General features: G+C 40.2%; 1 protein-coding gene across 23 annotated transcripts in view; it reads left to right on the top strand.

Annotated features, from left to right (window-relative positions):
• Positions 1 to 16,059, top strand: part of BRSK1 (BR serine/threonine kinase 1) — a 299,198-nt gene that overhangs the window by 227,036 nt on the left and 56,103 nt on the right. For all 23 annotated transcript variants that reach the window (XM_046941627.1, XM_046941624.1, XM_040700868.2 and 20 more), the window contains exons 7-9: positions 264 to 332; positions 3,281 to 3,427; positions 11,299 to 11,330. In XM_046941627.1, the coding sequence (XP_046797583.1) occupies positions 264 to 332; positions 3,281 to 3,427; positions 11,299 to 11,330 (248 nt within the window). The remainder of the gene's footprint in view (positions 1 to 263; positions 333 to 3,280; positions 3,428 to 11,298; positions 11,331 to 16,059) is intronic.

The following is a 16,059-nucleotide window of genomic DNA, read 5'->3' as shown; positions in this document are numbered from 1 at the left end:
CAGCCATTCCTGCTCTGTTTCCTACTTCTGACCCTGTTCTTGCAGAACCTAGATAAATGTAAACTGCTGTTCATACAAAAAAACAAAAACAAAAAACAATTAATGGGCTGTGTCTTGCCCTCCTGGTTGGAAAAGCCATCTTGGGAAGCAGGTGGTGGGATCAAAATGTGTGGTTTCCTATTCTCCCCTCTCTTGTTCTTCGAGGATAATGAATTCATTTACTAGTGAGCACATTTTTGAGTCTCTGTGTCATTGCTGTACAGGGAGAAAAGTATGATGGAAGGAAAGCAGACGTCTGGAGCTGTGGAGTCATTTTGTTTGCGTTGCTAGTGGTGAGTCATCTTCCTTGCTCTATCCTTAGAAAAAAAAAGAAAGAAAAATTCAAAAACGCTGCTGTATTTAATGGTGATTCTATTGACATCATGTGCAGATAGGTTTTTTTTTAGTTCTCCTATTTTTGTATCTCTCAACTGCATCCTTTCCTCTTAGTTCTACATTAGTCCCAGAGGAAAAGCATGTAGAATATTTCACTGCTGCTTTGAAATGCGGCTGCCCTGCACATGAGAACATAGACAAGTGTCAAAGACTTGCCTCCATAAATACCATTTGCTGTGTTGTAATGCTGCAGCACTTCAAAGAGCCCCATTCAAAGCACACTGAATTTTTTGACCTAAAAAGGTGTGCCACTTCAAGATACAGAAATTATTGCCCTCCACAGGATTAAACCTGGCTGGTTTCAGCAAGTGTTTGGTTTTTTTCTGCTGTATGTATATATACATTTCAATAAGCATATGCATACATTAACTGTAATCTTGTATCAGGAGAAGATTTGAGTGCAACAATTTTGTTTCATGCAAATATTGGGCTATATTTTAATTTGGTTCACTAGAGAATGCAGAACTGAGCCAATAGCATCAAGTATAAATTAGTTTCCATCTGGCTCACTCGGAGTACTTTTCATAGTCTTCAAAATGTAGGATCTTGTAACTTATCCTTCTTTTGATCAAAGTTTCAATTCTCTGTGAAATTTATTCTGATTTACAGCATAATATAACATTCCCAAATATACAATAATTGGATGTCCAGCTGAAAGCAAGTAGGTTTGGCATTTGTTATCAATTCCCATGGTAAAGTGTAGGAAAATACAAATATATGCTCATATAAGCATGACATTACTGTGTGCAGAATTAACGGCATATGTGAGAATAGATTTAATGCACGTTATTTTATATTTGTAATAGTTTAAGTGATGATCTACAGTTATAAAAACAAGAGGCCTGAAGCTAAATTTTGATGTCCTTTTACTTTTATTAGTATACTCCGTTACTAATTCTTCACTTAAATGCTTTATTTTGACAGAAGCACTTGTTCAATTAAACTAAATGTTGAAGTTAGATTCTCTTCATAGTTTTGGCTTAAAATACTTATTATATTTATTACAAAGTATATTTTTTTCCAAAAAAATCCCTGATCATTTTTTTAATGGTTAGAATTTAAATATCTTGTAATATTCTGAGTACGATGCTTTAATTCTCCTTAACCGATTTTATTATTTTTAGTTATTATCATTCATTTACATTTTTAAATTTGAGATTTTTTTTTTTTTTACCTCAGTGCTGCACTGGAAAAGTTCTACCTGTCCCACCAAGTATCACTTGCTCCTAACCAACTATTTGCATGGGTGATAAAGTAGTTATAAAATGAGCTCCTACTATGACATTTTGAGTTTGTAAGAAAAGGCAAGAGAGGTTAGCAAGGTGATTGGGAAATGTAGGAGTGGACTTTTCCTTTTTAGATGGCTTCTATGTCAAAATTTGGTGTCCCTCCGTTGCTGGGAAGCATCTTCATCTGTTTCTACGTATATACAGAAGCCTGCAAAATGACTGAAATGAGTCTATTATTGACAGAGAGTGCAGAGCTCTCCAGTTAATTATGTCAGCAAAAACCCTGCAAAAAGTCTCAAGCTGTAATAACAGGTGGTGGTAATAAAAGAGCTGTTGTTGTTACCTTCAGGAAATGCCACAAAGCAGCCTTGCTGACTTCATCATGGATTAAATTGTGTTAGCCAAAGTACTGAACTATTGGAATTGATTTTCCCGTAAGTCTGGAACCATAAGGAAAAAAGTAGGGAACTCAAGAGGTTGGTTGTGGAAGACAAGGAGGCTTTTCTTCATGGCTGCTTGAATGAACAACACTAAATAGCATCCAGTAGTTGCTGCCATCAGGTAGACTTTCCAAGGCTTCTGTAAAATTAAACTGTTGGTCTCAGTAAACCATGGACACAGGCCTGCTGATACAGATGCAGCACTCACTGTAGTAAGAACAGTGCCAGCACTAACAACTGCAAGCTTCATTATCACAGCAGCTGACAGCTTGCAACTTCCCACAACCTTTCCTGGAAGCCAAGGAAGCTCAGCACGTAGTGAAAGAGGGAAGTGAGAATATCAAGGAAGGTGCATACTTGCTATAAAAGGATACTGGCTTCAGTCAGTGGAGTCATCCTAAAAATTTCTACCTTCTTCCTTTTTGTCCTTGCAACAAGGATAGGCTTTTTGCTGCTTTTTGTGGCTAGCTGATGATCTACTCATAATGAAATTTGAGCTAAAAAAAATCTCTAGCTACTCATGTAAGTGAGCTGCAGTAGGGAAGCAATAGGGACTGATGACCTGACTGCAGCATGGGAACTGGGTGGAGTACATTAACCAGGTAGAACGTCTGCTGCTTCCAAAGGGCTAATGTTGGTTGGGGTGTTTTCAGTTGTGTCATTCCTCTGCTCCATCAGAAAGAGGATATTCTTCACTGAAAGTCTCTCAAATGCTGTTCACTTCTTTTCCAATGTCTGCAATAAATGTGTCTCAGGAAGATTAAAAGTAAGGAAAGGATAAACATTGCTGCAGTGAAAGTGTGCCCAGGAGGAGCACCAGCAGATCAAAAGCTTGAGCTGAATTTAACTGAATACATGCATCTTTGCTGAATTTGCCTGGAAAGGCAATTTCATATTATGTATGATGCTTTATACTGGTAGTCATTTTCTAATTAAAGGTTTAATAAAAAAAAACCCCTGTATCCTCTGCTTTTTCCCTATGTTGGAGAAAATACAGCAGCATTAAGAAATTATTTATTTTCAGTGGATGAAAAGATTGTTTCACTTATTATAATACTTCATTATGAGCTGACATTCCCTTTCTCTCACTGTGTTTATCCTGGCTTTTCTCCTTTTGCCCTCTCCAACTCCCTTTCCCTGCTCTCTCCCATCCACAAATCCGTCACATCCCTGCAGGGTGCCCTGCCGTTCGATGACGACAACTTGCGGCAGCTGTTGGAGAAGGTGAAACGTGGAGTGTTCCACATGCCACATTTTATCCCTCCGGACTGTCAGAACCTCTTGCGGGGGATGATTGAAGTGGATGCCTCGAAACGTCTCACGGTAAGGAAGCATTTGCTGTAAGTCATGTGATCAAGGCTTTGTTTGTCACCTCATTGCAGTTACAGCTGACTAACTAAGGTAATTTGGTTTACTGCCATTCCTGTGCATTTCCTCTTGAGCAAAGTATGAGTGAAGCTGGTGGAGTCTTTGGAAAGACGTCAGTTGCCTTCCCTTTTAAATGATGGGGCCAGATTACCTTTGTGTTGCTTCCCTATCTTCATAATTCTTCCTCATATGCTCCAGTGGGCATTTAGAATGACTCCTTCATAATCTGATCACAGTGCTACTGACCCATTAGCACATTTTGGAATCTGCCTGGTTAGTCTGGCTCTCCTGGTGGCTGTGATAGTTTGTCAGGGACGTGATGTAATTGTTTGAAGGTCAAAACAATTTGGACTGTTCTTTGATGCTTTGCTGTTAAACACAGTACGCTCTTTTTACATTTCTGACAAAAGTGTGACTTCTCACTTCAAGCCACACAGCTGCATTGTATTCTGTGCTATGCGTGCTCTGCATTATCCTCTAGCAGCCTTCAGAGGAGGTGCCTTCTAGTCTGCTGTTTCATGTTGTGCCCTGTGGTCCTGAGCACGATTAGGCCCAGAGTGCTGAGCTCCAGGCATTCAGCACTACATGTTTGCAGCTAGGATATATCCCATCGCTACGACAGAGATCCTGCATGGATGAGCACTGTGTAGTGATTGTTTCCTTCATTAACGCTGTGTTAATGTTTGGGGGAATTAAAAAAAATTAGCAGTTAAAATCATTTTGGAAAGCAATCTTGCCTGCTTGTCAGTGGAGGCTTCAGCCTTTATGGCTACATTGCCCTTGTAAATCCTATTGTCAGGCTCTGGTGATGATTTTATACAGATCTACTAAGCTCACAGATTCTGAGTGGGAGTATGTATAAAGAAATGTAAATTTAAAACTCCTCCTGGTTCTTCAGTCTGCTAAAATATTTATAAATAAACTCTCAGATCAGCTCTTGGCCTCTCTGTTGAGATTGCTAACAACAGCATCAGTCTTCACCAGCTGTGATGGTGCTTTTGGGATGCAGGCACCTGTCTGCTAAAAAGTGAACTTAAACTCCCTTTACAACTCTCTGACAGCTGCAGCCAGGTTTTTATTTTGTTCATTACAAAACGAGGTCATATTCTGTTTGGTGATGTAGATGAGAAGTTCTTCATGGTATTACTGGTATCCTTACCCTTGCAAACCTAGTAGCTGTGACACTGCAGTGAAGGAATAGCACTGATATGAAAGCAAATATATATATTAGGCACTTAAAAGGCCCCTTTTCATTAGATTTTTAAAGAAAGAATGAAAACAATTATTTTTTCCAAATATTTTCATGGACAGAATGCTGCAGAGGCAAGGGCTGTATCCTAAGACCTGAGAGCTGTTCTCTATGACCAAGTCACTAAGCCACTCCCTATGTGTTTCTTTTCCATAATGTAAATTCAGCAGTGTCCCCTACCTCACAAACTGACTAGAACAAGGCAATAAGGCAACAGAGGGGAGGGGCCACAGTAGGTGGATAGATTAGACCTTGAATGATGAGTGTGCTGCTTTTTGACTCCCAGACACATCGACTGCTGCTCTTGCTCAGGAAACAAGCACGATACAGAACAGATGAAATGTTCTTATTTTTCTCTCAAAGATCTTAGTGCAGATGGCTTGAGTATGCCAATGAGCACAGATCATCAGACATCAGATCTTCTTCAAACTGTTAGGATTTAATTTTGCCAGAGAACACTCCAATTTCTTAATACTGCCTGAAGGTTTGAAGTTGTGTGATACAGCAGAGACTGTACACGCACAAGAGAGAAAAACATTAAGGTAAATCAAGGTCCCGTAGTGATCCCCCCATTTTCTTGATAAAAAGAAGCTCTTATTTCCTGAGGGAGAAAAACAGAACAAAACAAAACAAAACAAAAAGGATCAAATTGTTATTGACAAGTTCTCAGCAGTGGATTGTGAATAAGAATTTGAAATAAAATGCTTGTAAGAGCTGAGGGCTAGGAGGAAAAAGAATAGCTCTTTGTTACTAGAAGCAATCTTATTTTCATTACTGTAGGATCTCTTGGTTTGCTGTCCCTGCTGCTGTCACACTTTCCTTTCTATGCTGTTAGCGTTCTGGTTACTTAGAGCGCCAGGCAGAATGGTGCTCTTTGTTTACTGCACAGGATCTAGGAATATGTAATTCACTTCAAGGAGAGATCTGAATTCTATTTTAGCTGTGTCCTGCGGAAAAAAAAAAAAAAAAAAAAAGAGGATATAAGTATGGGTTTATTTGGAAGCCTCTATTCCTAGAAAATTTCTCACTTGAATCAATTTGATATTTATATAAGAAATCTAAGCAAAATTGTGGCTTGGGTACAATAAGGGCCGATGTACTGATCATTTGTTCAGTATCTCACTGGTGAATTCAGTAGAAAAATATAGTCATTATAAGGTCACTAGGAGTTTTCTTCTTCTATTTTTCTCTTCCCTACTCTGCTTTGTTTCTTTTTTTCATGAGTATCTTTTTTTCCTTTTCATCCAACTGCATTTCCCCCACTGCAGTAATTGCCATTTCACAGTACACCCACACCTTCCCCAGTCCATCTGTTAAAATGATCAACAAAAACAGAACTAACTTTTACGTTCAACTGTCATCATTCGGCTTCAGTGTTACAGCTTGAGACAATTAATGGAGGGGAGGGCACTCAGAAGTATTGTTGCTGGCCCTTTCCTGCCTTAAGAAGTTGGCATTACGTTTTGTTGTATATGATTCATTTATAGAATGAGGACTTCATTATGTCTTAGTGAAATAAGGTTCACATTCACCGTGTATTATGTAGTCTGAAGGATGGATAGTCGGATGTGCCTGACTGCTACCCTTTACTAGGCTTGTTCAGCTAAGCATGCTTTAGGTAAAAGAATCAATGCTTTTCTTTCAGTAGAAGGAGCCCCTAACTGCTGGGTGTGGTATTTCTGATTGCCCATGCTCAGTAAAGATTAAATCAAACAGGCGGTACTGCAAAGGATGAATGCTGAGGCGGTTGGAATTGGAGTGAGTTTCTCTGAATAGCACAGCCTAAAAAAGCTTGACTTAGTCTACCTACATGATGTCTGAGAGAGAATGTACTAGTCATCCACATATGCACTGGAGGTAATTACCAGGGAGAGAAGGTTTAAACTGAAGGAAGATACTGGCACAAAAACAAATGTAAGTCAAATAGCCTTACATGAAACTAGACTGGAAATGAGGAAAGTATTCTAGTCCTGTCAATGGGATGTGGGGACAGCTTTCTAGCATAGTGTCAGGAGGGAAAAGTGAACTAGTTTTAGCTTTAGTAAGGCTTATGGAAGACAGTGAGAGCTCCCGGTGCCTGCAGTACTGCAGGATATGATTCCTTTCAATTATGTGCACTTTGAAAGGCAAATGTGTTTTCCTCGGAGGTTTCCAATGACTCAGCATCTCTGCAGTGGAGAATTGCAGTTCCTGTGGTGGAATCCATGTGCATTGTCTGCCATTTTCTTCCACAGAAACAGAAAGGCAAGGAGGAGAAGCAAGGAGCTTTGGTCCACTTTCCTGCTAAAGAACAGTGGACATTGTCAAAAGTGTGTATATACAGCAAGTAGGATGAGAGCAGATCAGTTATTGCAGAACAAGGGATTGTGATAAAGCTGTTATTGTTCTCAGTGCTGACATTTTACTCAAGAATAAAATGACTTGTGTTGGATGTCCACATAGATGTTAAGGCTGAAATATTAGCCAAGTGAAATTACCCAAATTTTCAGTCTCCTCTCTGCTGTTCTTTTGTTTGTTTGTTTGTTTCCTGGAGTCTAATGTATGCTATGATGATATTATCTTTATTGCTTTTTAACTTCTAAAGCACGACAGAAAAAACAACTGAGGGAAAACTGATCCTGCTTCCTTCATTTTTCTAGGTCTTTTGGTAAGGTGCCTATCACATCACTCATATTGTCTTACTTCACCACCTGTGGAGAGGAGGCAGTTGTCCAGTTGATGTACATAGGCTGTAAGCTTTTTGTAGCCACAGGCCTATCCTTACGATGTGCACTTAGCACAGCGATACCTTGCCCTTGTTGAGGTCCCTTGGAGGCTGCTATAGTATGGCTGCTGCTACTGATGGAGGTGATGGTTCTCCTGCTGTTGTTTGTGCTATCAGCTTGAATGCTTTGGTCAGGAAAAGCCTGTATCTTGACATTATATAGTGGGTTAAAACTCAGACTAGAGAATCTTCTGACTGAAGATTTATCTGAGATGTAGGTTGATCTAGTGCACAGATGGGTTTGCAACTGGTCATTTTCTGGACAGGGAAGTTTGAAACCTGACATGAGTTCAAGCTAAGAAGCCCTCACCCTTGTCTTTGGACTATGAGAAAGTTTTTCTGCAGGTCAGAACTCTTCAGGTTGGCAACCACTCTGCTGAGATCAGTGCTGAGGATGTAGACCGCACTGTCTTGTTTTCCATCTGCCTGTCTGTCTCCATCTGTTGTTCCCTGTCTTAGAATTTAGATGTAAGCTCCTTGGGGGAGGAGACCTCCTTTTCTGATGAGCATGTGCAGTTTTTCATCAAAGATTTATGAGTGTGAGTCCTCAATGCTACTTCAGTAATCAAGGTTAATATGTATAGGAAGTATTTTTGTGTAAGACCATTATGAAGGAGTTCCCTGACTCCTTCTATCGCAGCATTTTAGCTTGCAGAATCTCTCCTCTGACTGTGCATGTGCAGTGGATCTGAACATGTTTTGTTGTTTCAGAGATGGCATCATGAGGCAATTGCCTGCGGTGGCTAGGGGATGTTAGGAAGCAGCATTTTAACAACTTCCATAAAATGGCATTAAATTTGGCAAACTCATGTACAAACAGCAAGAAGAACCCTGTGGGAAGGACTGTTAAGTGCCTTCGTCACTTACATGCATTTAAACATTGTGTTTAACTGAAGGCAGGAGGAGTGAGATTAGCTCCCACTGTGTACCTCCCTCCCCTGCAATGCATAGTAAAAAGCATACAGACTTCTCCTTGTCAAAACCAATCGCCCTCCCATAACCCTCCTGTCACTTTAATGCAGATGAAAAGCAACAAAGCATTAATTAATTACCTTTAAAAAAGCGGTGAAGATGTTGGCAGCAGCAAGCACACACTTGTAATAACATTTCAGTGCAATTACATTTGAATCAGAATAGAAATTGGTTTTGTGGAGTACCATTCATATCTGGGGTATCCCAGAGTACTTCACAGCAATGATTTTGATGTGGATGGAACTGCAGATGTGTAGGTAAACAACAGCCATTGTGTTCTCACATGAGAGCTCTCATACACCTTCAAATAAATGAATATCAAAGTGCTAGGGGGATTCTCTTTTAGACAATTGCTGTGGGATCATTGGCTCGGAGGAGGTTGATCAGCTGGAATGGGCAGAAGGGATTTCTCTTTGACATCTTCTCTGAGGGAGCCCAGGGGGTCTGTGACTAACACAGGAACTGGTGGCCCTTCTTTTTCCCCCTCTCTGACTTACAGAATGAAGTGCTGTTTTTCTGCATATTGCAGTCAAAAAGAAAAATGTGACCCGCAGAGACAGAAAATGCAGCAGAAGAAGCAAGCATGAAAGAGACTTGGACATCGCTTAGCTGTATCATCTGCATCTTGTCTGAAATCATTAACATCTCTAACCCTCCATGTGGTGTATAGGAAATAAGGAGCAGAGATGCATCTCTGTCTCTTTTTAGAGGTAACCAGTGCCAGGACAAGAGACGGGGGCACAAACTGACACACAGGAGGTTCCCTCTGACCATCAGGCAGCACTTCTGTGCTGTGTGGGTGCCGGAGCACTGATATAGATTTCCCAGGGAGGCTGTGAGGGGGTGTCATCCTTGGAGATCTCCAGATGCCGTCTGGATGTGGGTCTGAGCAGCTGGCTCTGGGCATCTCTGCTGGAGCAGGGCTGGGCCAGAGGGACCCAGCAGTCCTGGGATTCTGTGATCTTACAGAGTGGTTTTACAAAGCGAAAGAGGTTCACTCCTTAGCAGATTCTTGCTGTAGTAAGCACCTGATAACTAACCATTTTAAAATCCTACCCTGTGAATGGCATACAGAATAGTCTCTTCTAATTTATTTGTGCCACAGCTTGCAAAGACCAAGAGGAAGAAGAGTGCATCTCTAGGTTGACAGGAGAACGCGCATAGATAGATATGATTGCATAGATATGTACATTATCTTCTTGAATTAAACCACTCATGGGAAATGGCAGTGTATCTTGAATACTCTGCCCCTCTTTTAGTAGTGCAGGGGTGAAAGGACTTCTTAATAGGGGAGACTGTGATGAAGGGAGCTCTCTTTGTCAGAGCTGAGGCCTGCAGTCTGGGGTTCTGTGTCATATACTGCAACACCAAAATGAGCAGTAAAAAAGACAGATATGGCCCCGTGCTCTCTTCTAGTCCAGCTACCAGAGTTCCCATGACTGGAAACCACATGATGTTGGGACACACAGGTCTCACCTTCTGTCAAACTTTCCTAATCTGTATTCCCTTGTTTCTTTGTTTTCGATATAAGCCCTGTCTCACTTTAAAAATGATCTAATATAAAGCAGGCATGAGATCTTCTGGGTCTCCCAGGAAAGGAGCTGTTGTTCCATAGTACAGAGACCTCTGATTCCCTCCTCTCTGCAGTGAACACTTACTTTCTATCTCCGAAATTTTGTTGTTTGTCCATTCCTCTATTGTTATTTTTTTTTCCCTTTTGCTCCCGGATTCTCATTATGCTGGAATTGAAGTGGAAAGTAATAGCAGGACAGCTGTCTCCGTTCTTTCAGACCGGTTTAATGGGCCTGTGGTTTCATCTTATAGCTTGAATTTCCTTCCAGCTCTCCACTGCCTCTCGCTTGCATGTTGCACAAATAGAAGCCTGTTAGCAGTGAGTGTGCACATTGTTCTGCATGTACGAAGGTTTTTCATAAAGGGAAAGTGTATCATCCTCATAATGAACAATCTTTGGCTATCGATAAAAATTGCTTTTCTGTTGTGACAATGCTTCAGAAAATAACTGGGTTAGGAAGGTTCTGCTGTAATCTGAACAGTTTGGGATTTCTCTTGGAAAAAGCTGTTGCTTTTTTTCCCCCCCGTCTTTGTGAAATATGTGGTCATCATGTAGCACATTTGTTGGCATCTGCTTTACATAATGGGCAAAGCCACTGCTAAGCTTTGCTCAGTCCTTCATTACATAATAAAATACTTGTGTGCGAAGCAGAAAAGAGGGAAGCAAAAGAAATTTGAACCTGAACACAAGGTGCTGGAACTATAAATAGTATTTTCTGACATGAAACCTTATTGCAGTGGGTCTTCAGGTTTTTTAATGGTAAATGTGAAGCCTAGCGAGCACAGGTCTTGGCAGAATGTCACAGGTACACACTTTGTTTTCTTCATGCATATTACCTATTTCAGTTTTTCTTTCCTTCTCTTGCTCTTTCCAAAACAAAACTAGGAAAGAACTTTTATTGTAGACGGTCAGGTTATGCACATACCGAAGGGAGCAGTTTATTAGCTTCAGTTGCATTGTAGAAGGGAAGGAAGTAGGAAGGGAAAAACAAATAGCCAAAACACTTGCCTGTGAAGCGTTGTACTTATGTATTTTCCTGGGATTTGCTCCTGCCTTGTTCCCTTTTCCAGAGTTATAGCCTCATGTACACTGGGGTGGGTGAGGATGAACGTGATCTTTATGCAGTGAGAAGTTCCTCACATTTGCATAGGTCCAGCTCTGGGGTGGTAGACTTGGTCCTTACTAGGGGCAAGTCTTGAGTGGGGATGTCTTATGGAGTTTCCTCTTACGTTTTGCAGAACTAATTTCCTGTTTTCTTTTCTTTGCAGCTAGAACATATTCAGAAACACATATGGTATATGTAAGTAACGTTTTAAATTCACTTTTGCATACGATCAGTATTGATCATGTTATGAAAGCTGGTATGCTAGGGATGTTTGAAGAGAGAACAGTGGAGTTTGAGAGCAGATTTCACACAAGGGGAAAAAGGGGAAGAGAGTGGGAAGGCATCTAATGTGATTTTCTTACCCTCTGCTACTAGTATAATTTCATCTCATTAGCTTCAAGGCAGTAACTTTGTTTACAGTGACTAACAATTGCCTGAAATAAGTTATTCAGTCCAGCAGCTTGCTGTTTTAAAAATACACCTAAAAGTGACCGTGATTTTTGAAACAATAACAGTCATATTTGGTTTGCTCTTCAAGTGATACAGAGAATCCCTTGTAATACCTTCTTGACAAGAAAGCTTTCACTTGTTCCTCCTTGGCATCTTGGTTTTTCTCTGAAGTAGATACAAAAATGATTATATTGATAAATAAGCACCTGTGAGCAAGAGACTTCCTGTCTCAAAATCCCTGCTCCTTCTTCACAGCAAGCTAAGAGGCTGCTTGTGACCTTGTAACCTGTTGATGTGAGAGGAGCTCTGTGACTTGATTAAAAGCAGCAGTCTTGACAGTGAAGCAGGAGGTCTGTGAGAAAAGAATGCACCTGTCGAGTGGTTTGGGTATAAGGAAGATTGATGGCTTTTAGAAGTGACCTTGCACTCTGTGTGTCCCTTCCAGTATTTCAGTAAACCTAAGTAAATAACATCTTTTTCTTTATACTCATGATAACTTAATTAACCTGAGGATATTAAATAAGGAAATGATACTTTGATGCATGCTTCTGGGTGTCAGCATACCTCCACTTTCCCTGGCTGGGTGATAAGGAAAGTCCTACCTTCATAATCCTCCTCTCATTGCTCTTGGGAAATATTTGAGGATGATATGAACTGATATTTAAGCCTGTCACCGGGAAAAAGAAACACCTTTGTTTTGATTTGTTTTGTTTTCTCTAAATCTATCTTATGGGCAGCTTTCAATTGCTGGCTTCACTGACTGCAATAGGACCCGAGGGCATTCAGCAGTTTGTAGAATAACGTTTTGTTCTTAGTTCACCTGAAATGGTTGTAGCACTCTGCCTGTGGCTTTTTCACCTTCTCTGCAGTTCCCAGGTAACGTGGCACCTTCCAAAACCAGAGAAGGACTTGAGTCTTGTTTGCTGCCAGTTTTTTTGTTTGTTTGTTTAGTTCTTGTGGATAAGTGTAGAAGAAATGGAGGGGGGATCTCTCAATTGCAGATCTGAATTAGCTCTCCTGTAATGTCTGACAAGAAATTCCAGAAGTAAAATCTGTTTACATGAGGCTAGACAGTTGGTCCCCTTTGTTTCTTCATGGAGCAAAATCAGCTGACTTCAGTTTCTCTGTGTCTTGATCGGAAGTGGAATAGGAAATAAAATTAAATATCGTTGATTACTTTTATTATAACTCTGACCATCCTTGAGATTTTTACCTGCATGTTTTCACCAATCAGAATATAGCATTCTCAGGCTCACATGCACAATTAGGCAGATATTTTTTATTGCAGACATAAACATTTTCATGTACTTCTTGATGAAGGTCAGATCTTCTGATGACAGTGAACAGGTTTCTGCCCCAGTGGAAATGGCATCTAATGCTGTTCTCATAATTATAAACTGAGTTTTGCAAAAGCTAGTTCCCCCTACACTCCCTGTACAGTCAGTGAAGAGAGAGAAAGGCTCCTTCAGAAGAGTGTTCAGATTGCCTAAAGCAGAGTTTCTGCTCAAAATAGCTTTTTAAATGAGCCTCTCTCTCATTCTCTCTCTACTGGCCATGGATTGACCTAAGGAAGTTAACCTCCTTTGGCTAAATTTAGTCTGTGAATAACCCTAGAACCTCCAAAAGTCCACTACTTTCATCTGATAATGTTTCACAGCCTCTTTGCATTCATTTTGCCTGGAAATATTGATGCTGGCAGAGAAGGAGTGGTTACAAGTGTTTGATGCTGTTTTGCTCGTTTCTTTCATTTTTTCTCTATCTCATTTATAACTACTATCCTATGTAAAGTCTTCACTCTTTGTCGTATATAAGCTACTGACCTGGAGGTTGTACTCAGGACATGATAAGCCATTTCATTTGATTATTCAAATAAATATTCAGGATTTTGTGAAACTGTGGAAAAAATTAATTGCAGTCTCAGCAGACAGAAAGGTCTTGAAAGTTGAGGTGATGATTCACGAGCTGAAAAAAAAAGGGAAACCAAAGAGAAACCTTTCATCACCAACCTCCAGTTCTTCTTGCTCTCCCACCCAAATTAATTCAGTGAGGCTTTTAAAGCTTTTTTTAATTGAAATCATTTATTTTTACCTCAATCACAGGTTATCATAAATCAGAAAAAAAAAACCAAACAACAACAAAAAAAACAGTGGCTGTTTTCACTTCTTTTTTCTTTTTTAATAAAACAAGAAGGCAAATAAATTATCTGTTACAGTAAATACATACTTCTGTAGCACTGACTTATTGCCCTAATTGTGAAGATACCAAATTTACAAAAATCAGAACAATGGTACCAGTGCTGCTTTACTTTGCTTTGATGTAAATGTGCATTTCAATGAGATTCACGAGAGAATTTCATGGAGAGACTGAAAAAGTCTGCCCTGTTCTGGAATCACATCCATTGTATGCACCATTCCTCACAAAAGAGGCAGGGTTTTAAAGCAGCAATTACATTCATGCAAGACTTTAAAAAATATACGTGATTTGCAGTATTCATCGGGTGACATTGTTTGATGTCTATGTGGGTTGAAATGCAACAAATTTGTCACTCTCTACCAGACTGAGAATGGAACAGGCAATACAGGCATGCCAATCACAGCACAGACCTGGTGATTTTCATTTCCTGAAGCGCTGAATGCATTGCCAAATGACGAGGCACGTCTTTTCAGATTTTTCTTGTCCCTGATGAGTAGGTGTGAATATTCCTGCCTATGTCTGAGGCTGACCAGGTGCTGGGCATAAGGAAAAGCCACTTTTCATTGCATAGAAGGTAACAAGTTGTGCTCTCCAGAAATGGCCCCTTAGCTGATGGATATAAAAGATGATTGCAGGTGATACTTACTAAAGACTAAGACAACTAGTAGGAAACCTGGATTTTCTGTGCATTTTCAAAAGCTGTAGTTTCTTTTTAACATCTCAAATTACCTCAAAGACCTCTGCTTATAATGTAATAAATGATTAATAAAGTCAGTTCCATCTAAAAATGATCTCCAGATCGTTAGAAAACAAAACCACTCAGATGCTGTCCAAAGGTATGTCCTGCAAGAATTTATCTTAATGACAAGGTCATCACTGGCTTTAGTTGTGCAAAGCTATGATCTAGTCTTTGCTTTTTACCTGCTGGGAGCTAAATCCTAACACACTCTGAGTAATAACCAGCTGTCAGAGTAGTTACCTTCTGAAGACAGGGCACTCACAGAGTAAGACATTTCTTTGGCTGGACAAGATTTCCCTATTTAGCTCATAGATTTCAGGACCATGTGATCATTTCTCAGGATGTAGAGATTTCTATGAGACTTCACAGAGGCATCAGAAGCTGTATTTTAGGGACTGAGACCTTGAGCTTTTACGTATGTTATTACTTTACTTCCTTTCTGACCTACTCAAGAAAAATTAGGGTTACATTTAAATTGGAGCTACTTTTCTTGTGAAGGTACCTGGAGAGCTTTCTTCTGAGCCTAAAGCACTTTAAGCCTTGTGAGTATTGAAAGGAAGGCTTTTGTCCAAACTGCCATTTGATGCAGTTTAGCTATTCCCAATTTCTGTTGTCCACCCTGGGAGCTTGGACCCCCAACTGCCACACATTCACACCATGTAATGGAAAGGGAGGACCTCACCCAAAGAATATGAAAACCTCAACATCACACAGAACATCACACCAAACTCAAGTATTCAGGTGGATAGAGTTGACATAAGTCGCTCCTTGCCCAGCTAAACAGAAGCAACGGATGATCAGGGTGCCTGAAATATATATTATTCAGGCTGTTAGAAATATCCTGACATCTTGACCTGTTTCTTGTAGCCAGAGCTTTTAATTGCAACGAATAATCAATATTTCCTGAGTCTGGTGAATGGAATGAGAGGATTATGAAGGAAGCCTGTGTTAACTACTTTTAGAAGAGTAATATGCTCTACCACTAATGGTGTGTTCCTAGGTTTGCAGCTGACCTCAGGCATCGCACTTGGGCCACAATTTTTTTTGAAGAGAAACAGAGGTTGTCATATTTTGGCATGTAAATAAAAAGCATGGTTTTGCCCCAAATCCTTTGAAGTCTGTCAAATGGGAACCTTGGCAGTGAGCTGTCTTAAGTCACATTGGAAGTTTCCAAGTACGAAATGGCTGCAGTGCTTGTTGTAATCAGAACTGGTGAAACGAGGGTTTGTTCACAGCTTGTTCTTAGAAAGGGAATTGTTCAGCTTGCACTTTTCATCCTGATAGCCTTGAGGTCTGGCTGATGAGACAGTGTCTCTAAAATCATGTAGTGTTTTATAAATGTTTGGCATTAGGATGCTGAACAGCTGCTTAAATTATGAGGGCACTGGTAAGTGAGGTTCCTACTGCCTTTCTGACTGAATGCAGGCATTTATCACAAAAAGACCCAAATCCACAAGGTGCTGATCACTCTCAGCCTTCATGGCAGTTTCTTCTGAAGAGAGTATCTGTCTGGTTGTGAGATCTGGTCTCTCAGTGGGGATT

The sequence above is a fragment of the Gallus gallus genome, chromosome 5 (assembly GCF_016699485.2).
Source record: "Gallus gallus isolate bGalGal1 chromosome 5, bGalGal1.mat.broiler.GRCg7b, whole genome shotgun sequence".
Taxonomy (NCBI): domain Eukaryota; kingdom Metazoa; phylum Chordata; class Aves; order Galliformes; family Phasianidae; genus Gallus; species Gallus gallus.
Note: the sequence above shows the minus strand (reverse complement) of the source record. Positions and strands in the feature narration are given on the sequence as shown.